A 22,537-nucleotide genomic window follows, 5' to 3' on the forward strand; every position below is an offset into this window, starting at 1 on the left:
AATCATTAGGGAAAAAATTGGAACTAAACATCATTTTTAAATACAGTTGTGGACAAGTCAACAGTGCATTAGTTTTCTATTGTTGCCATAACAAATTAAACCTGGCAGCTTGAACTATGTTTATTTATAGTTCCACAGGTCAGAAGTCCAACATACATCTACCAGGCTAAAATCACAATGTCCACAGGCCTGAGGTTCTCCCTGGAGGTTCTAGTGGTGAATCTGTTTCCTTGCCTTTTCCAGCTTCTAAAGGATGTCTATGTTCCTGCTCATGACTCCTTATCTATTTTCAAATCCAGTAAGGTTGTATGTCTCTGACCAGTCTTCCATAGTCACATCTCCCTCTTAAGTTTCTTCTAAGGACTCATGTGATTAGACTGAGACCACCTGGATAATCCAGGATAAGCTCCTCATTTCAAGGTCCTTAACCTTAATCGTATCTGAAAAGTCCCTTGTGCCATGTAAGGTAGCATATTATTCACAGATCTGGGGATTAGGATGTGAACATCTTTGGGGGGCTTTTATTCTACCTACCACAAATACCAAAAATAATAACAAGTATTATTTGCTGAGTGCTTATTATGTTGCAGGGATCATACTAACTACTTTGCATGCCTTTTTCTTATTCTATTATAAAAACAACATATAATGTATGTGACATCATTCCATTTTAAAGATGAAGAAACTGAAACTAAAGAGTTAGGCAAATTGTTCATCATCACAAGTAGTGGATAGCTGAAGAAGAATTCAAATCTAAGAAGCATGAGTGAGTTATTATCCATAAGCTAAAATGCCACAAAATGATCCTGGAGAAAAGGGGGCCAGGGAAAGATTATGATTTGATTTGGACAAACTACAGAGATTCTATGAACTTCTTAGCCATTTCCTGTCTTCTGGTTGTTGTTAGTTGTTGTAGTTCACTATATTTTTGCAAATCATCTTTTAAATTCCTCAGATAACAACTTAATGGTAATGAATTTATTCTAGAAAAATTCTAAAATCAGTTCTCACTAGGCCACACTGAAAATTTGCTTTCATGGAGTTCCAAGAACACCAACAAAACCTGCCTTCTTTGAAATGTAATACCATATCACCTTAATACGAGGCCTGCATTGATTATCAGAAGTCTCATCAATTTAGTAAACATTTTCTCAGCAAAAAAGAAAACAACATACAACAAAGACAAAATAAAGCATTAACACTTAAAGTTGCACATCTTAATTAGAATGTCTACAGACTGACAGAAATGTTTCAGAAACCCTAAATGTGTCTTAGAATTTTCTGTAAGACTTTCTGGCTTTACCTCTTACAATTCCATTCACACCAAACTTGCTATTATACAATAACCTACTCTTCCTGCTTCTTGAAATGTCTTCTCTCACTTCTTTCTCTCTTGAAATGTCTCTTCATCCTTAAAAACCTCAATTTCAATGTCACTTAGTTGGTGATGTGTGGCCATACCCAGGCTTCAGCCAGATGACTCACTGCCTTCTCTGAGCTCCCCATAGCTCTCTGTACATTTCTTTGTTACAAATTGTACCACATTGTGCTGTAATGATTGATTTACACTATTCCCATCTATTAAATTGGACAATAACTCTACCATGTACCTATATGAAAGCTCTGGTGTAAAGAAAAGTAAAAGAAATGTGTGACAACTTATGAGTTTTTCACAATCACTCACACACAGTTCCTACAGCATGCATTTTTACTACTCTAACTCTCTCTACTCTTATCCTTCAACCTGATACAGTTTATCTGTGCTTGGCTGAAGTGGGTTAATTAACTACATATAGTACTCATCGTTGGTGGTAGTCAGTCTCTAAAACGGTCCCCTATGATATCCATCTCCTGACAGCTATACCTTTGTGTAATCCCCTACAGTTTAGTGTGGGCTAGACCTAATGATTTGCTTCTAACCAACAGTTTGCAGCAAAGGTAATAGGATGTCAGTTCCTACTGGAATGCAGCTATTCCACAACCAGATTCCTGTCCCACAGACACAGTAAGGAAACATTCTCCAAGCAGTCAGTGTGGCTGTGTCTCACCCCAGCAGAAGCACACAGGAGAGATAAGGCTTCTGATTTAGGGGAAGAAACTCAGTCTCAGGGCCCAAAACCATAACTTGTCATGAATGTGACACTGCAGAGGCACCCCGGGCTGGGGAGGAAAGAAGAGCAGCGAGACGAGGCAATGTCACCAGGAGGTTATACACCCACTGCAAGATTAGATCAGCAACAGAATGTGAAGATGAACTCTGCTCCATGGAGCACTCAAAAGGTGGTAAGGCAGAAGGAAGGTCAAAATTCATCCTGGCTAACATGTCAAAGCCAGCAATCAAGAAAGGAAATGAAAGGTATCCGTTGAGCTTCGAATTCAGCAATCCTCTCCTCTACAGGTGTCTGTTGCTAAGACACCGTTATTATCACACTCCTGGAATGTATAATCCTTTTATTCCCCTAGGTGAGTTTTCGGCTCTCTGCTTTTCATATAAAAATCTTGAAGTGAAACAACTCATATATCCGTTTGGGACAAAGGTAAATTAGAGTTTGACTAATAAGTCAAAGTAGATGAGGCTTGCTAATGAGGCGGCTCCCACCATCTCAGTCCTCAGGTGGGCTTGCAGAGAGGCAGGTTCACAGGGAAACCTGCCACTGGTGCTCTAAAGACCAAACTATGGCCAGCTGGGCTGGAGGCTGTACATGGATACGACAGATGCATATGATTCTACATAAAGGCTCTGACAAGCCTAAAAGCCACTACATTGAAGCTGGTGTGCTTCCCTCACTCACTGACAGATTTAGTGAGCACAGACTCCTCTCCAAGCTTTTCATCTTTAAAAAGGCAATTCAGCTCCCAGAGCCTTTGAGCCTGTTCCATTTTGGGCTGACTGCTAATTGTATGCATGCACATATGTGTTTCAGAAAAGAGATAAGCACATTGCCTTGGCCTCCTCAGTAACTGTGGAGACACGTCTCACTTCTGTTCTCTGTGAGTTTTCTAAATGTGGCCTGAAGTTTTCCAAACATTAACCCTTCCTGGTAGCCAGAGTACACGCTTTTCTAGAGATGCTTCCTGGATTATGTTGGCTTAGAAATAGTTTTTCATCATTAATTCTTTGAGTCCTAGGGCTTGGTATTTTAATTTGCTTTTGTGATCATGTTTATATTTTCAAATTACTTAATAAGTAACATTGTAATAATAGATAATGAACCACAGGAGATGAATGAGGCATCATTTAGCTTTAGGGGGCATACTTTACATTTTAAAACCTAAAGTTATCTGATTTTCATGTTTTATAAAAAGGCTGATATATGCCACAATTTCATTATAGTTTGCAATGCTGATTTCAGGAAAAGAAAATTTGAAATAGTTGTTCACAAAAATGCAAAAGTCATTTCCAATAGTGATGGCAACCAGTGGTCAGATGGTAGGATTGTCTGATTGTTGACTATGACTCTTCTAAAATAAATCCACACAGAAGCAGCCAGGCTCACAAAATCTGTCCTGCTTGAGAATGGCCCAGACCTGCTGATTGTTTAGAGGTGCTATTCTTTACCCTGGGCAGATTAGTATTGTGAAACTCTGAATGTTTGCATTTAGTCCCTGGGTATCACAATCTAACATTCATTCTGGAACTTCTTCCTAGGAAGTACAACAGATCCTCCAAAGGAAGGATTTTCCAAGTTCCAGAGTAACTGTTACTCAGTTACATCAAGGTTTTTAAGCCCCTATTCACAGGTACAGAAGAAGTATAGTTGAATAAATAATAACACATTGAGTCCATTGCTCCAACAAAGCTATCTATTTCATGTAAGTTAACGATTCAGTTTAAAATTAACCAGAGAAAAGTGCCCAGTTGAAAGAGTCCCATTGAGAAATAAGACATTTCCTCAAAATAAGAATTTGTCTAACCATAAGAGTCACAATAATAACAGCTAGTGTTCATTAAACATTTCTTTTGCAGTAAGCATTTTACTAAAGGGAAAGTGTACAAAGCACTTTACAACTAAAACAACTTTGTTTAATGTTTTTGTGAAAGCTGATATGCAATATGCATATTTCCACTTCCAGTTCTTTGTCATCGTCCTCCTGAATCTGTGCTTCTTGTGCCCCTATCTACTTTGTCATTGTCCCCAGTATTCTTACTTCCTTTACCATTTATATACCAGTAATTATTATGGTGCATGCACACACAATAAATTATCTGTTTTGTTCTGTACTTGTGATTTTGATAAATCCATTGAAAGCTATTTTTAAGTAGCTGACATGAAGGTATTGTTTATCCATACAATAACTTTTTGCTTCAATATAAATGTTTGGGGAAGAAGTTAGAATAAAAACAGTAGTATTGCTGCCTTTCCAAAATATGATTTCTTTAAATCTATCAAACAAATTAACTTTCTAGCATTATTTGAAATAATTTAAACACACAGAGCAGTGTTTGAGAAAGGGGCATGCATGGGTTACGACTGACTTAAACTCTTTGCTTCAGTTGCAGTAAATTCTTTTCCGCAACCTTTTGCATCCAACAATAGTATTCAAGACTCTTTTAAGGCTAGAAAATCAATAGTGATGAGGAAAAGTGAAGAAAATATCATATTAAAATTCACCACTCTTTCGCCATAATTAGCAAATTAAACAAGACTGACAAACAGGACACTAGTGATAACTTCTTTAAATAAAAATATTTAACTCTTTTAATATTTCACTGGAGAGAGAAAGAAAAGAGAGAGAGAGAGAGAGAGAGAGTGTGTGTGTGTGTGTGTCATGTGCGTGTGTGTGGGTGTGCATGCATCTATGTGGTATGTGAAGTATGAGTCAAAACTGAATTTTTCCTCAAATTACCAGCCATTTATTCCACTACCATTAACTGAGGCTTCTTCACACATTGTCTTATGACACCACATTTAAAAGATTATTTGAAATTCTCTTTTTTTTCTTCAGACGGAGTCTCACTCTGTCACCCAAGCTGGAGTGCAGTGGGGTGATCGCTCATTGCAACCTCTGCCTCCCGGGTTCCCGCCACTCTCCTGCCTCAACCTCCTGAGGAGCTGAGCTAATTTTCTGTATTTTTAGTAGAGATGCGGTTTCACTGTGTTAGCCAGGATGGTCTCAATCTCTTGACCTCATGATCTGCCCACCTCGGCCTCCCAAAGTACTGGGATTACAGATGTGAGCCACCATGCCCAGCCGAAATTCTTTTTTTTAAAATTATACTTCAAGTTCTGGGATACATGTGCAGAATGTGCAGGTTGTTATATAGGTATACATGTGCCACGGTGGTTTGCTGCACCCATCAACCCGTCATCTACATTAAGTTTTCTCCTAATGCTATCCCTCCCCTATCCCGCAACCCCCAACAGGCCCTGGTGTGTGATGTTCCCCTCCATGTGTCTATGTTTTCTCATTGTTCAACACCCACTTATGAATGAGAATATGCAGAGTTTGGTTTTTTGTTCCTGTGTTAGTTTGCTGCAAATGATGGTTTCCAGCTTCATCCATGTCCTTGCAAAGGACAGGAACTCATCCTTTTTTATGGCTGCATAGTATTCCATGGTGTATATGGGCCACATTTTCTTTATCCAGTCTATCATTGATGGGTATTTGGGTTGGTTCCAAGTCTTCGCTATTGTGAATAGTGCTGCAATAAACATACGTGTGCATGTGTCTTTATAGTAGAATGATTTATAATCCTTTGGATATATACCCAGTAATGGGATTTCTGGGTCAAATTGTATTTCTGGTTCTAGATCCTTGAAGAATCGCCGCACTGTCTTCCACAATGGATGAACTAATTTATACTCCCACCAACAGTGTAAAAGCATTCCTATTTCTCCAGATCCTCTCCAGCATCTATTGTTTCATGACTTTTTAGTGATCACCATTCTAACTGGTGTGAGATGGTATCTCATCATCGTCTCAGCCCAACATCTCTTTTAAGCTAATAAGGAAGTTCAGCAAAGTCTCAGGATACAAAATCAATGTGCAAAAATCAAAAGCATTCCTATATACCAAAAACAGACAAACAGAGAGCCAAATCATGAGTGAATTCCCATTTACAATTGCTACAAAGAGAATAAAATACCTAGGAATACAACTTACAAGGGATGTGAAGGACCTCTTCAAGGAAAACTATAAACCACTGCTTAAGGAAATAAGAGAGGACACAACAAATGGAAAAACATTCCTTGCTCATGGATAGGAAGAATCAATATCACGAAAATGGCCATACTGCCCAAAGTAATTTATAGATTCAATGCTATCTCCATCAAGCTACCTTTGACTTTCTTCACAGAATTAGAAAAAACTAGTTTAGATTTCATATGGAACCAAAAAAGAGCCCACATAGCCAAGACAATTCTAAGCAAAAAGAACAAAGTTGGAGGCATCACACTACCTGATTTCAAACTACACTACAAGGCTACAGTAACCAAAACAGCATGATACTGGTACCAAAACAGATATATAGACCAATGGAACAGAACAGAGGCCTCAGAAGTAACACCACATATCTATAACCATCTGGTCTTTGACAAACCTGACAAAAACAAGCAATGGGGAAAGGATTCCTTATTTAATAAATGGTTTTGGGAAAACTGGCTAGCCATATGCAGAAAACTAAAACTGGATCCCTTCCTTATACCAGATACAAAAAATAAGATGGATTAAAGACTTAAACATAAGACCTAAAATCATAAAAACCCTAGAAGAAAATCTAGGCAATGCCATTCAGTACATAGGCATGGGCAAAGGCTTCATGACTAAAACGCCAAAAGCAATGGCAACAAAAGCCAAAATTGACAAATGGGATCTAACTAAACCAAAGAGCTTCTGCACAGCAAAAGAAACTATCCTCAAAGTGAACAGGCAACCTACAGAATGGGAGAAAATTTATGCAATCTATCCATCTGACAAAGGGCTAATATCTAGAATCTACAAGGAACTTAAACAAATTTACAGTTAAAAAAAAAAAACTCCATCAAAAAGTGGGCGAAGGATATGAACAGATACTTCTCAACAGAAGACATTCATGTGGCCAACAAACATCTGAAAAAAAGCTCAGCATCACTGGCCATCAGTGATAACTTTTTAAAAAAAATTCAACATCAACCATGTTAGAGAAAAAGAATTGACCACAAAAAGATAATAAAATATAAGCACTAGGCACACTCAATGCTATAAAAAATTAAGTACTTTCAGAAGTGAAACTCCTTGAGGAACACCAGAGGAGTCTCTCTCTTTTTTTGTTTTCTTTTTTTCAACAAAAACTCAAGTATCTAGTAGAACTCCTTGTGCTTAGACACTTTATAAACCTCCTATGATATGTGACATGGACAAAAGCCAGCATCAAAAGGCCCTGGGATAATAGAAGCAGTCAAAATCAGTAGAAAGTATATGGAGCATGCATCAGGATAGTGTCATTTGAGGGACCCTAAGGAATTTTCTCTGCTGCCTCTGCTGAGGCCTGTAATTTTATCATTGGAGAATCATTCACCTAGGTTAAGTTAAAATCTGGGTTTTGATAGAAGAAAGGAGACAGAAGAACTTAGTGGTGAGTGGGACTTAAAACGGGGTCCTTTTTGTGGCCAAATGACCATGAAAGGACATTGGGGAACACAAGAAGTAAGAGAAGGTATCCCTATACAGGGCCTAAAGGAAATTCAAAGGGGAACAGGGAAAGTTAAAAGGAAAATATGCATCTTACAATTTTAATTGGGTGACTCTAAAGCAGGATTTCCCAACCTTGGGACTATTGACATTTTGGGCCATGTAAATCTTTTTGTAGGGTGGGAACCTAGCTGTCCTGTGCCAGATATCTTGTAAAGGATGAAGACTAATCAGTCATCTGAAAGGTAACCAGAGAAAAATTCCCATTGAAGGGGTCCCAAGGAAATAAAACATTTCCTTAAGCAGATAGCTAGCCTAATAATATTACAGGATGCTTAGTTGCATCCCTAGCATCTACCTACCAGATCCCAGTAGTAACCCCTTCCCACATAGTTGTGATAACTAAAAATATCTCCAGATATTTTCAAGTATTCTTTGTCAGCTGGGAATGCACAATTGACAACCACTATCCTAAAGGATCAATTTAATCCCTAGGCTGGGACAAGAGAATTTTCCATCCCTTCTACCCATCCATCCTTCCCATTCTCCTATTCCCACTCTAAAGAACTACACAACATAGAGCTCATCAACACAAAAGAAGAATCGGAATTCCTTTTTCATTGCAGTAGAGAGCAGAGAGAAATGTGAGGAAGATCTGAAATGAGTGCCTCTTCATTCAGATCTTTACCCAAAATTCTTGATTCTCTTACAGGTAGTTAGACAGGCATGAGTGGGGCAGGAGAGGGTTCTCCTCCACTCACCGGGAATGTCAGGTGATGGTTTGGCAATTATCACATTGCTCTGTAAAAGTGATGAATTGGCAGCCAGCACCAGGGAAAGGCCATTTCCTGAGGGTCCACATGTGTCTCACTAAAGGGTTAACTGAATACAGATGCCAGGGAGAAGCAACTTCCCTGGCATGTACATTAAGAGACAAAATGAAACCCACAGCAAATATCATACTGAATGGGCAAAAGCTGGAAGCATTTCCTTTGAAAACTGGCACAAGACAGGGATGCCCTCTCTCACCACTCCTATTCAACATAGTATTGGAAGTTCTGGCCAGGGCAATCAGGCAAGAAAAAGAAATAAAGGGTATTCAATTAGGAAAAGAGGAAGTCAAATTGTCCCTGTTTGCAGATGACATAATTGTATATTTAGAAAACCCCATCGTCTCAGCCCAAAATCTCCTTCAGCTGATAAGCAACTTCAGCAAAGTCTCAGGATACAAAATCAATGTGCAAAAGTCACTAGCATTCTTATACAACAATAACAGACAAACAGAGAGCCAAATCATGAGTGAACTCCCATTCACAATAGCTTCAAGGAGAATAAAGTACCTAGGAATCCAGCTTACAAGGGATGTGAAGGAACCTCTTCAAGGAGAACTACAAAACACTGCTCAATGAAATAAAAGAGGACACAAACAAATGGAAGAGCATTCCATGCTCAGGGACAGGAAGAATCAATATTGTGAAAATGGCCATACTGCCCAAGGTAATTTATAGATTCAATGCCATCCCTATTAAGTTACCAATGACTTTCTTCACAGAATTGGAAAAAACTACTTTAAAGTTCATATGGAACCAAAAAAGAGCCCACATTGCCAAGAGAGTCCTAAGCCAAAAAAACAAAGCTGGAGGCATCATGCTACCTGACTTCAAACTATACTACAAGGCTACAGTAACGAAGCAGCATGATACTGTTACCACAACAGAGATATAGACCAATGGAACAGAACAGAGCCCTCAGGAATAACACCACACATCTACAACCAACGGATCTTTGACAGACCTGATAAAACAAGAAATGGAGAAAGGATTCCCTATTTAATAAATGGTGCTGGGAAAACTGGCTTGCCATATGTAGAAAGCTGAAACAGGATCCCTTCCTTACATCTTATACAAAAATTAATTCAAGATGGATTAGAGACTTAAATGTTACACCTAAAACCATAAAAACCCTAGAAGAAAACCTAGGCAATACCATTCAGGACACAGGCATGGGCAAGGACTTCATGTCTAAAACACCAAAAGCAACGACAACAAAAGCCAAAATTGACAAATGGGATCTAATTAAACTAAAGAGCTTCTGCACAGCAAAAGAAACTACCATCAGAGTGAACAGGCAGCCTACAGAATGGGAGAAAATTTTTGCAATCTACTCATCTGACAATGGGCTAATATCCAGAACCTACAAAGAACTCAAACAAATTTACAAGAAAAAAAACAAACAACCCCATCAAAAAGTGGGCAAAGGATATGAACAGACACTTCTCAAAAGAAGACATTTATGCAGCCAACAGACAAATGAAAAAATGCTCATCATCACTGGCCATCAGAGAAATGCAAATCCAAACCACAATGAGATACCATCTCACACCAGTTAGAATGACTATCATTAAAATGTCAGGAAACAACAGGTACTGGAGAGGATATGGAGAAATAGGAATGCTTTTACACTGTTGGTGGGACTGTAAACTAGTTCAATCATTGTGGAAGACAGTGTGGCAATTCCTCAAGGATATAGAACTAGAAATACCATTTGACCCAGCCATCCCATTACTGGGTATATACCCAAAGGATTATAAATCATGATGCTATAAAGATACATGCACACGTATGTTTATTGCGGCACTATTCACAATAGCAAAGACTTGGAACCAACCCAAATGTCCATCAATGACAGACTGGATTAAGAAAATGTGGCACATATACACCATGGAATACTATGCAGCCATAAAAAAGGATGAGTTCCTGTCCTTTGTAGGTACATGGATGCAGCTGGAAACCATCATTTTCAGCAAACTATCGCAAGAACAGAAAACCAAACACCGCATGTTCTCACTCATAGGTGGGAATTGAACAATGAGATCACTTGGACACAGGAAGGGGAACATCACACAATGGGGCCTGTTGTGGGGTGGGGGGAGGGGGTAGGGGGAGGAGGGAGGGGGAGGGATAGCATTAGGAGATATACCTAGTGTAAATGACAAGTTAATGGGTGCAGCCCACCAACATGGCACATGTATACATATGTAACAAACCTGCATGTTGTGCACATGTACTCTAGAACTTAAAGTATAATTAAAAAAAAAAAAAAGAGACAAAATGTCATAGTATGACTTTCCAGGGGCATTGCACTGGAAAAAGGAAGAAAGCCTCAGATGAGCATGCACACAACTTCCTAAACACACTGTGCATGCTCACTGTCCAAGCACAAGGAGGGCACTGCACAAGTGCAAGGAGGGCACTGCACATGCAGGCAGCCCATCCTATGGGAAAAAATCATGGGAAAGGGGTGCAACACATTGGAGGTGGGCCAGCCTATAAAGTCCTAGGATCAAGGTTAAACACAACACTTGTCCTTTGGGTCACCCAACTGGGACTCTTCTTTCAAGTGTATTTTCTTTCTTGCTGTAACACTTTTTAATAAACTTTCATTCCTGCTCTGAAATTTGCCTCAGTCTCTTTTTCTGCCTTATGCCCCTCAATCCTCAGTTGAATTCTTTCTTCTGAGGAAGCAAGCAGTGAGGTTGTTGCAGAACTGTAGGAATTCACCACCAGTAACTCGAGTATCTTCCACCAGTAACATAGTGACGTGTGACTCAGATATTTGCCACTGGTAACAATTCCATCTTTATTTCTAGAGATGTTTCATGCTTTTTCCATTAATCAAGGCCAGTTCCAAGAAGAGATTACCAGTAAAACTCAAGAAGATCTACCCAATTTAATGAATGCTTATGGGAGTGAACCAAAAAAGCCATTAGTCCATATAAGTAATCAAGAAACTTTGTTATGCATAAACAAAATAGGTTACTTTTGCAGATATCCTGAAGAATGGGCCTCAAGCATCTTGGCTCATGTTTTCCCTTCCATTCCCTTCCCTTTTCCATTTCTTTTCCTCTTTTTCCTTCCATTTTTTTCTCTTCTCTATATCCCTCTCTCTGTTCTCCCTTCCCTTCTTCTTCCCCCTTCCTTTCCTTTATCTCTTCTCTCTCCCTCCTGCTCCTCTTCCTCTCTCTCTGTCTCTCTCTCTCTCTCTCCCCTTGTAATACCCAGTATTTTTTCTATAGGAACACGAAAGGATGTAAAGAGAGAAATTATGAAGCATTAATTAGAAAAACTAATAACACCTTCACTGGAAGGAAAATTATATTAATGAGTTTAGAAGAGCAAAACCAAATGCATCATTTGTGCAAATGGTGCAACTGAGTCATTTCCACAATTTTGGAATAGAGTCAGAGGCCCAGAAAATGGTGATTCATATTTATTCCACTAATTTCTGATTTAGGGTCATTATTATATGATCTGTAGTGTAAAAATTTCTCTTGGAATTGAAGCCGATTAACTTAAATAACCTATAAAGACAGCAGTTTAAATACTGAACATAATGTATTGAATAGTGTGTTTCTACATAAAATATGAATCACTTCCCTTTATTTTTGTATGGCTGCAAATTAGACAAACAGTGAATAGTATAAGAGTTACAATAAAAAGGTTCATATTCTAGCCCCCTTTGCTTCTCACTATATGTTTAACTATGGATAAAGCAATCTCTCTGAGCCTTGGTTTCTTCATTTGTGAAACTTAGGGGATTTAACTTGATTATCTTTAATAATTCTTCCATCTCCAAAATTTTATGAACATGAGGAAAATCTAACTCAAATCATCTGAAACTGAAAGAAAAAAATATGCAATTTGACCAACTTGCATATGTAATATGTATGCCAGAGCTACTAGGTTAAAAAAATAAAGCAGGAAAAGGCTTCCTTATTGATCAAAGCTCTTCATTGTTAAGTAATGTGTATTGCTCTTGGAATCTTCTTTAAATTAGAATGTCTATGATTAATTTCCACATGGGATAAGCAACTTTGAGAATCTTCTGGAAGTATCTGTTGTTCTGTTAGCAAGGGGCTCATTAACAGGAAAGAGGGGCAGGGATACAGAAGCAAAACAAACATGGAATTCCAAGAGCTTGGTCACAAACATCAGGGACCGGCTCTGCAGTGATAGCTTGACATTCATTCTGGAAAGTCTTCTACTACAAGTATGTGGGTGTCTATTACTAAAATTTAGAAAAAAATAAATCTCAATCTTTTATAAGATAAATAAAGTCCTACTCTGATCTAATGGGAGCTCTCAAAAAGGAACAGGCTAGAAGCCTTTGGCCACAAGGCAAAGTCCCATTAGGGGAGTAATTTCTTTAAGACTTTTGTACAGACCCTAATATCAAAGTGTGGGGGAACCAATCCCAGGACATAAAATGTAAACATGTATTTCCCTTACAGAAATCTGGAATATGTGTTAGTCCTCTATGACCTAACATTAAAAAAAGTTTTGGCAATATTCACCTGACTCTGGACTAAAAATAAAATCGACTTATATTCTCTCTAAAAAAAAATCCAAGTTTTGTGTTCATAGACCTAGTCATAATAGAGTGGAAATTTAAGGGCAAGAAAGTTTCTCCTCTTTAAGTGACAGCATAGAAATAGTGGTGTTAGTTGAAAATGCTAGTGCCTCATTAAAGAAATACATTTTATCATCTGCCAGATCCTGAGCTTTGTGGCTCTTGTTCCTTAGGCACAAAAAAATCACAGTCTGAATAGCATTTCTTAAAATGATTTTCTACTCCCTTCACATTCCTACAAAGGAATAGTTCATTTATATCATTAGATACTTGGAAATGGTAAGGGAAAATTCCTCCCAAGTAGTCAAAAACAAACATTAATTTGTAGGATTTTATTTGGAAGGAAAGTGCACTGGGAGAGGTGAAGCCAAAGGCAGAAGATTCTCTGTAAATATATGAAAGCTAACCTATTCCTTGGATTTATATCCAACAGACTCAGAACGGAAATGAATCTCTTAAAAATATCCTGCCCTGCAGAAACACTCCTTACTCAACAGTAGGCCAAACTATGTCCCATGTCCTTTCACTTAAAACTTCTAACACTACTTTAAGAATATAAGAAAAACAAAAAGAATCATTAGGAAATATAAAAATGCACAAAGCTTTTCAAGTCTATAATATCAAAGAATCAGTGGACTCCCCTGAAATTGCTAGCACTAATTTTTAATAAGCACACCTTGAAATATATGCATTCTAAGATGCAGCGGTTTTATCTTAGCTTTCTTGTTAAAGATTAAGTGGAAATTCAGATTTATTGGTATTATCAGTAGTATAGTAAATGATATTTTCCATTTATTTATTATAAGTTGTTCTTTTATATTCTTTTTATGCTGAAAAGCATCTCTGTGGTCCTACTTCAAGACACTCTTCCACTCAATGTACTTAAATTTTGTCTAAAAAATGGAGAATTGTTTCCATAATTTGGAAATGTTTAGGATGAACTGATAAAAAAGATAGGAATTTGTAAATCCATCAGCATTTTTATATTAAATATCTTCTACCTTCAGGATATCTTCAGTTATTTTCCATAAATTGGGAAGTCACTTCTCATTATTTTTGAATGGCATCATTTTGTTTTTATAAATACTACATTTGAATTTAGAGGATGATCCTTCCCTGTGATAAGGTTATCAATTAGCAGACAGTATGGACACTATAATGAAGACTTAGAAGCAGACAACTGAAACAAAGACAAAATGATACTTCTATTATAGATTCATATTTTTACTAGGGAGGATTATGGAGTCTCCCTGAAAACATCTAGGTTTTGTTTATACCTGCGTCTGATAAAGATCATAAAATTGGAGGTAGAGAAATAGGTGACAAGAATAACATTTTTGGGTGCTCTCCAGTTTTATGGTTCTACCTGTCTTTCTAAAATATGTTATTTTGTTTCTTCTATTTAAAAATATAGAGATGGAAAGAAATGTTCTGTTTCACACCAACATTTCCTCAAATCCTATAGTATTCAAGCTACTCTTCTAGCACCATGTTTTGTTTTGTTTTTGCATATTCTACAGGTAGAAAGCTATAGAATAAAAGGAATACACTGTATTACCTCAAGCCAGGACCAACTTCAGACACTACTAACACAATATCCCTAACAAGACTTTGGATGATACTGAATGAGTGGTATTTCATACAACAAAAAATATAGAAAACTTATTTCATGTAGTTCTCAATTGTATTTCTCAGACGTGTGAAGAAACTCAATTATCTTTAATAGTCCCATATCCAAGAACTCTAAAAATCTCTAAACTCTAAAAATGTGGAAAAAAATCACATTATTTATGCTATTATTTTTCTATTCAAAAATCTATCATCATATATCCTTTAGGGCTTGTTTCTCAGATTGACCATAGTATTTCACACAAGTTTTGAGCGTAAATACTAAGTATAAATGTAGCATATACTGATTTTCTAGGGCTTTTATCTTCCAAATTGGAGTATATGTTTATCCAGAACAAGCAGGTGTTTTTTTTTCTTTAGAATAGATAAAGAAATAACTGCCAAATCAAGATATGATTTTGCTTATTTTTTGTTGTATTTATGGTACACTTATCAAAAAAAATGAGAGTCAAAGAAATTTTTAAAAGTAAACAAGACATAAAATGATTTTATTTCACGAATAGCCACCATTTACCTGTACATGAATAATCATCAATTCTGATGTATCCAGTTTTGCAGATGCACATAAAAGAACCCGGGGTGTTGACACACATAGTATTTTCACGACAGTAATGGCGCCCTTCAGCACACTCATCGATGTCTGCGAAGAAAAACAGGACAAAGAGGTCAACAGTGGGTAATATTCCGGAGCTCCTATATTATTTTCTTTGGTAGGGAGAGGGAAATATTTACTAAATGAATAGCATTTCAAAAAAGCATTCATGATATCTCCTTTGCTAGGAGTGTTTAATGTTCCAATGACAAAAATCAAGAGTTTTTTTTTTTCCAACAGCTCTTCTTGGAGTTATGAAGAAGTCTGTCTGTTTTAACTTGCATCATCTAAATATCTTTTGAAATTTTCAGCACATTCATCTGCCTATGCTTGATAAAATGAATCAGAATGCAAAGATTGGGCTGCCTTAGTATCTAACAATCTTCAATCACAGAGCCTGCCACATATTATTGTTTGATTCACCAGCTATTCGGTACAGTAGAGCAGACCCTGAAAGAGGTAAATAAAGTGTTCGATATAAACCAGAATTGTAACAATTTCACTTAAAGACATGAAGTCAATTGCATGAGCTTATTAGAGATAAAAGTAGACATACAGCTATCCCAGTAAGTATACAAACACAGATAAAGTTACAATAGAGACCTGATATAGATGAGAAGTTACAAAATAGTAAAATCAGATATTATATTGAAGATCTCACATGGTAATTCACACACCAAGTTATGAGTATGTATAACGACTTCTGGATGCTAACCCATAAGAAGCACTGCTACTAATTGTGAAGAATGTGAATTTTCACAATGAAACTGTCTTCATTTAACAGTATCTCTCTGTATAGAATACAAATCATTTTACAAGTATTTAAGGGCCTTAATGCATTGGTCAGACAAGGAATTTCCCATCCAGAAGTCTGCATTCTCAAATCCTTCTGATGATTCCACAAAGTAGCACTGAATTCATTTATACTGTTAACAGAAATGGATCAACTATAAGAGATGGATAGGTGACACACCACTACAGGGGCCATGTCATTTGTGTAAGCCCAACTATGTTCCCAGTCCTGAGAATGTCAAAAGAAATAATTTGCATGATCTAGGAATCTATATTTTAGAACTGTAGGGTTCTTATCATTCATCTGAGTTAACTATTTATTTTACAGAGGGAAAAACCTGAGTCCTAGAGAAATTCAATTTTCTATTCAATTCCATGGACAACATAATAAATTCTAAACTTCTTATCTGAACCTACAAAACGTTTCCTGGTTTGGTCTTTACTTTTCCAATTTCACATCTGATGACCTCACTCCCTTCTCCCCTCTCAGTGTTCTGGCCACATAGTTTCTAACCTACCTGCTCTTTCTTATCTGTCGTCCTTTATATATGCTGTTCTCTCTACTTATAACTGCTACTCCTTCTCTCCCTGACACCATCCCAGTGGCTCTTGTTTACTGGTAGATTCATCCTTCAAGAATCTATTTAAATGTCCTTCCTACAAAAACTTCCCTAATGAACTAAAATACTCCCAATGCAGTGCTCCCTCAGGACTTTGTAAATGTTTCCATTATAGATGCATCAATTGTATTTTTATTAATTTGTATGAGTTTCTTTCTCCTGAACAAACCACATATTCCTCAAGGGTATAAATTATCTATTAGTGTTTCTTAACTTTGCCCATCATATTCATCTGGGATGTTAAAAACGAAAACAAAAAAAGACTGGTTCTTGGGCCAACTTCCAAAACCCCACTCCAAGTTCTAATTTAATTGTTTGTGGTGGAACATATGCAATGATTTTTTTAAAAAATCTTCTCCATGATGAGTGTAATACAGGGGTCAGAAAAAAAAAAAAAAAAAACCTCAGTAAAGGGACAGATAGTAAATTTTCTAGACTTTGGAAGTCATGGGCAACACATAAATTTAATGAACTTGGCAGTGTTGGAATAAAAGTTCATTGACAAAAATTGATGGTGAGCCAGCCATATTTGGCTCACAGGTCAAAAGTTGATGACTTCTGACCTAATGCATAGCCAAGGTTAGCAATCACCACTGAGCACGGTGAGGATTCAAAATACTTACTAAAGGAGCCTGGTACTCATCTCTTTGACAGACAAGGATCATAACAGTGAGTAGATAGCCACATGTCAAATTGAGTTTCTAACAGATAACTCTGAAAGTCAGCAGGGAAGTGTCAGAGAACCTTTGAGGCATGGGAGAGAGAAGTGAAGCAGTTGGCCCAGGCAAGATCAGCTCAAAGCCAGGAGGAACTATCTATTGTGGGGAAAAGGTAAGTGAAAGATCTGCAGGGGTCCACATTCCTACCACAGTGTCATATAATCCTAGCCACAAAAGACACCCTGTGCCCTCATAGGCCCTGAGCCTAGTATAGGAAGTTGCCTAGAATACGTAGGATGGCATTGTTCCATGTAGGGACCTATAAACCCCCCTGAGACCCAAGCAACTACAGCAATGGCGCCATTTTGAGAGTCTATCTCTCAAAAGATGATATCCTACCCTGGGGCCCAAAAACCCCTGCTTTTCTACATCCCTGGAGTACCACTGGCATCCCTTCATGTCCATCCAGAGGGCTATGCTGCCATAATACCAACTGGACCCAGCAACGCAACCAGGTCCCCAGCACTTTAGTCCACACAATGTCCTATACACTGGGGAATAGATGATACAGCACACTAAGGAAGCTGCCCCTGGGACAAAGGAAGCCAAAGCATACCCTCCCCAGAAACTGAGAGCTGACTGCCCAGGGTCACTGCTAATGACAACAATCCTACCCTCTCCAGCAGCAGGGCTACCATGTACCTGTACTTGCCTTCAAGACTGGCCATGTGCCCTCCTGGGGGCTGAGGATAGGCTTGTCCCACCCACTGCCCCTGCCATTAGCACCCAAATGCTTTATCCAGGGACCTGAGGATTGACCCATCCTACCCAGCACAGCCAGGGCCTAGGTGCACCATCATGGTGCTTGAGAGACCTGTCTTGCCTCCTGCCACCAATGCTGGTGCCCACGTGCACTATCACGAATCTGGAGATCATCCCACACTGCCCACTTGTGCTGGCCAGGAGCCTGGGTATGGGCTCGCCATGCCTGCTGCCACTGGAACATATACACACTATCCAGGGGCATTAAGGAGAGGCCTACCCTACCCACCATCAGTACTCACATGTACCTCTTAGGGAACCCAGAAACCAGCATGCCCAACCCACTGCCATCACCGTTAGTGCATGGGCATGTGGTTCAGAGACCTGAGGGTTAGAAAACTGCCACTAGTGCCACCATCCATGTCAGAAATGCTGTCTGAGTGATCAAGGACCCACTCAGTTGGCCCACCACTGCAACTACCAGAACCTGAGCATACTGCCCAGAGGCCCAAGAACAGGCCCACCCATATCTGCCACTGCTGGTGCTCATGTATGCCACTGAGGGCCCAAGGACTAGCCACACCCAGCCCACCAATGCACCACTGGTACCCAGGGACCAGCACACCTAGAATTCCCATTCCCAGCAAAGCATCACCAAAACCTCCACTAACAATCACAGCTTAAGTCACTGAGGAACTCATAGGCACCAATGACACTAATTATAGCATGATAAATCATACAGAGACTACAATATTGTGCATACCCAGAATCAAAGCAACAGCATCTTACTAAACCGATAATACAGACACATCTATAGAAAAAAGTCTTTCTCCACTAAAGCCAGCCCATAAAATTGGAAGGAGAGACTATTTCACCACATGCACAGACATCAACATAAAGACACAAGAAACATGAAAAAACAAAGAAACATGACATCTCCAAAGGAACATCATAATTATCAAGTAACAGATCCCAACATAAAGAAAATCTATAAAATGTCTAAAAAGGAATTCAAAAGAATGACATTAGAGAAACTCAGTGAAATACAAGAGAACACAGATAAACAACACAAAGAAATCAGGGAAACAAGTCATCATCTGAATAAGAAATTCAACAGAGATAGACGCCATAAAAAGAAAAAACCAGAAATCCTAGATGGGAATAATTGAATGAATAAAATAAAAAATATAATAGCTTCAACAACAGACTAGATCAAGGAGAAGAAGAAAGAATTTCTGAACTTAAAGACAGGGCTTTTGAAATAACTCAGACCAAAATCAAAAGAAATAAAACAGAATAAAAAGAATAAAATGAAATAAAGAAAGCCTAGGTGGCATACAGGAAACTATACAGTAACTAAAATTTGAATTTTGGGAGTTCCAGAAGGAGAAGAGATGAACAAATGCATCAAAAACTTATTTAACAAAACAACAGCTGAAAGATTCCCAACTCTTGCAAGTTATAAACATCCAGGCACATGAAGCTCAAATATTCCCAAATAGCTGCAATTCAACAAGGTCTTATTCAAAGCACATTGTAGTAAAACTGTCAAAAGTCAAACAGCAAGAACAAAGCATGAAGTCATATATAAGAGCATCCCTATCAGAGAGGCCTGGAGAGAATGGAGTGATGTATTCAAAGTGCTGAAAGAGAAAAACAACAACTGGCAGCCAAGAATACTTTACCCAGAAAAGCTATTCTTCAAAAATGAAGGGGAAAGAAATTCTTTCTCAGATGAGAAAATAATGAAAGAATTAATCATCATTATACCAGCCCTACAAAAAAATGTTTAAGGTAATCCTATATCTGGAAGTGAAAGAAAGATATCTACCATCATGAAAACACATGACAGTATAAAACTCGCTGGTAGAGAAGATACACAAATGAGAAAGAGAAAGGAGTCAAATATTATCACTATTAAAAAAAACCATCAAATTGTAAACAGCAAAAGAGGAAGAGGAAAGCATATGTAAGACAATCAGAAAATAATTAACAATATGACAGAAGTCCCCACCTATTAATAAAAACCTTGAAAGTAAATGGCTTAAATTCATCAATTAAAAGATATAAAACAGCTGAATGTATTAAAAAACAAGATGCAAGTACAAGAAACCCATTTCATCTATAAAGACACACATAGACTAAAAGAGAAGGGATGAAAAAAAATCCATCCAAATGAAAACCAAAAGTGTGAAGGAGTAGCTATGCTTATATCAAAAATTGACTTCAAGTTAAAAAACATAAAAAGGGGCAAAGTAGGTCAATATAGATGACAAAGGAATCAATTCAGTAGAAAGATATAACATTGTAATTGTATATGCACCCAACCCAAGAGCACCCAGTTATATAAAGAAAATATTATTATAGCAAAAGAGAGAGACCCCAATATAATAATAGCTGTGAACTTCAACACCCTCGTTTTAGCACTGGGCAGACCATCTAGACAGAAAATCAACAAAGAAAGATCAGACTTAATCTGCTCTACATACTACATGGAGTTAACATTTACAGAAAATTTCACCCAATGGTGGCAGAATAAACATTCCTCTCGCTAACACAACGAAAGTTCTCCAGGATAGAACACAAGTTAGGCCACAAAACAGGTCTCAAAATTTTTCAAAAATTCAAACTATATCAAGTATCTTCTCAGAACACAATGGAATAAAACTAGAAATCAATAACAACAGAAATTCTGGAAATTGTACAAATACAGGGAAATTAAGCAACATGTTTCTGAGCAACCACTGGGCCAATAGAGAAATTATGAAGAAAATAAAAAGCTTTCTTTAAACAAATGAAAATGAAAGCACAACACAGCAAAACCTATGGGATACTGTAAAAACAGTGCTAAGAGGGAAATTTATAGTAGTAAATGCCTACATCAAAAAGTAGAAATATTTCAAATAAACAATATAGCAATGCACCTCAAGGAACTGGAAAAGTGAGAACAAACCAAACACAAATTAGTAGAAGAAAAGAAATGACAAAGATCGGAGCAGAAACAAAACAGACTATTAGACAATACAAAGAATTAACAAAATGAAATGTAGGCTTTTTGAAAAGATAAAATAAATTGTTACATAGAATAACAAAGAATAAAAGAGAGAAGACCAAATAAGCAAAAACGGGGACCATGTAACTGATACCACAGAAATACAAAGGATCACAAAAGACTACTATTAATGGCTGCATGTTAATACATTTAAAAACTTAGAGGAAATGGATAAATTCCTGGACACATACAATCTACCAAGACAACCAGAAAGAAATAAAAAACCTCAACAGATCAATAGCAAGTAACAAGACTGGATCAGGAATAAAAAGTCTCCCAACAAAGAAAAGCCAAAGACCAAATGACTTTATTGCTCAATTATACCTAGCCCTTCTGAAAGCCGTAGCAGGAGTCCCCTGGGCTTAAGCTTGTGAGCTAGAGAGGGTCCCATCAACAAGTCCATGTGTACAAAGACATGAACAATTTACCTGTGTGGATGAAAGAGCCAATTATAAGAAACAATTCAGTGGAAACACCCTGGTTATCAGAGAGAGGAATTACTTTGATCACACTGTTGCATTTCCTCAAACAAGAGTGGTTCCTGGTAAGAGATGATAGTTCCAGGTACAGATAGGAAAGCAGCTTCAGTGTCTAGAGCAGGACAGTGAGTTCCAGCTGGAGCAAACGTTAATTACATCAGGCACCACAACTCCCTCCAAAGACAAAACAATATCCCATAGAACAGGGGTCCCCAACCCCGGGATGGCCAAACAGTACCAGTCCCTGATCTGCTAGGAAGTGGGTCGCACAGCAGGAAGTGAGCGGCAGGTGAGTATTACTGCCTGAGCTCCTTCTCCTATCAGATTAGAGGTGGCATTAGATTCTCATAGGAGTGCAACCCCTATTGTGAACTGTGCATGAGAGGGATCTAGGTTGTGTGCTCCTTATAAGAATCTGACTAATGCCTGATGATCTGAGGCATAACAGTTTCAACCCAAAATCATTCTCAGAGCCCCCGCCCCTGGTTCCGTGGAAAAATTGTCTTCCATGAAACCAGTCCCTGGAGGCAAAAAGGTTGGGGACTACTACCGTAGAAGTAGCCTACCCCAGCAGAAGTAGCTACCAAACCTGGTTAATTGAGCTCATAAGTATGTGTGAAACACCTCAGATCTCTCCCAAGAATACTTAAGAGATGGGAACTTTGATGGTACTAAAGTTCTGTGAGAGGAGATGGAGAAAAGAGCCAGTGAATTAGGATTATTTCTGTTAATGTGACCCTATTTACAGCCACAATGGTGGAAAATTTGATTTATAAACAAAAATGGAGATAATTGTGCAAGAGTAAATAGGCCTTCTAAAAACTGTCTCTCACTGTTCAGTGTTGGGTCTACATCCCAGAGGTTTAGGAGACAGTGACTTGTCCAATCTTCTATTATAGATGTTTCCCTTTTAAGCTATCATAGAGTCAGAG

The 22,537-nt window shown here is 38.0% G+C and overlaps 1 protein-coding gene across 2 annotated transcripts in view; it reads right to left on the reverse strand.

Annotated features, from left to right (window-relative positions):
• The window catches only part of NELL2 (neural EGFL like 2), a 428,865-nt gene that overhangs the window by 160,316 nt on the left and 246,012 nt on the right, over positions 1 to 22,537 (reverse strand). For both annotated transcript variants that reach the window (XM_050749376.1, XM_050749375.1), the window contains exon 14: positions 15,164 to 15,289. In XM_050749376.1, coding sequence (XP_050605333.1) covers positions 15,164 to 15,289 — 126 coding nt within the window. The remainder of the gene's footprint in view (positions 1 to 15,163; positions 15,290 to 22,537) is intronic.

The sequence above is a fragment of the Macaca thibetana genome, chromosome 11 (genome assembly GCF_024542745.1).
Source record: "Macaca thibetana thibetana isolate TM-01 chromosome 11, ASM2454274v1, whole genome shotgun sequence".
Lineage (NCBI taxonomy): Eukaryota > Metazoa > Chordata > Mammalia > Primates > Cercopithecidae > Macaca > Macaca thibetana.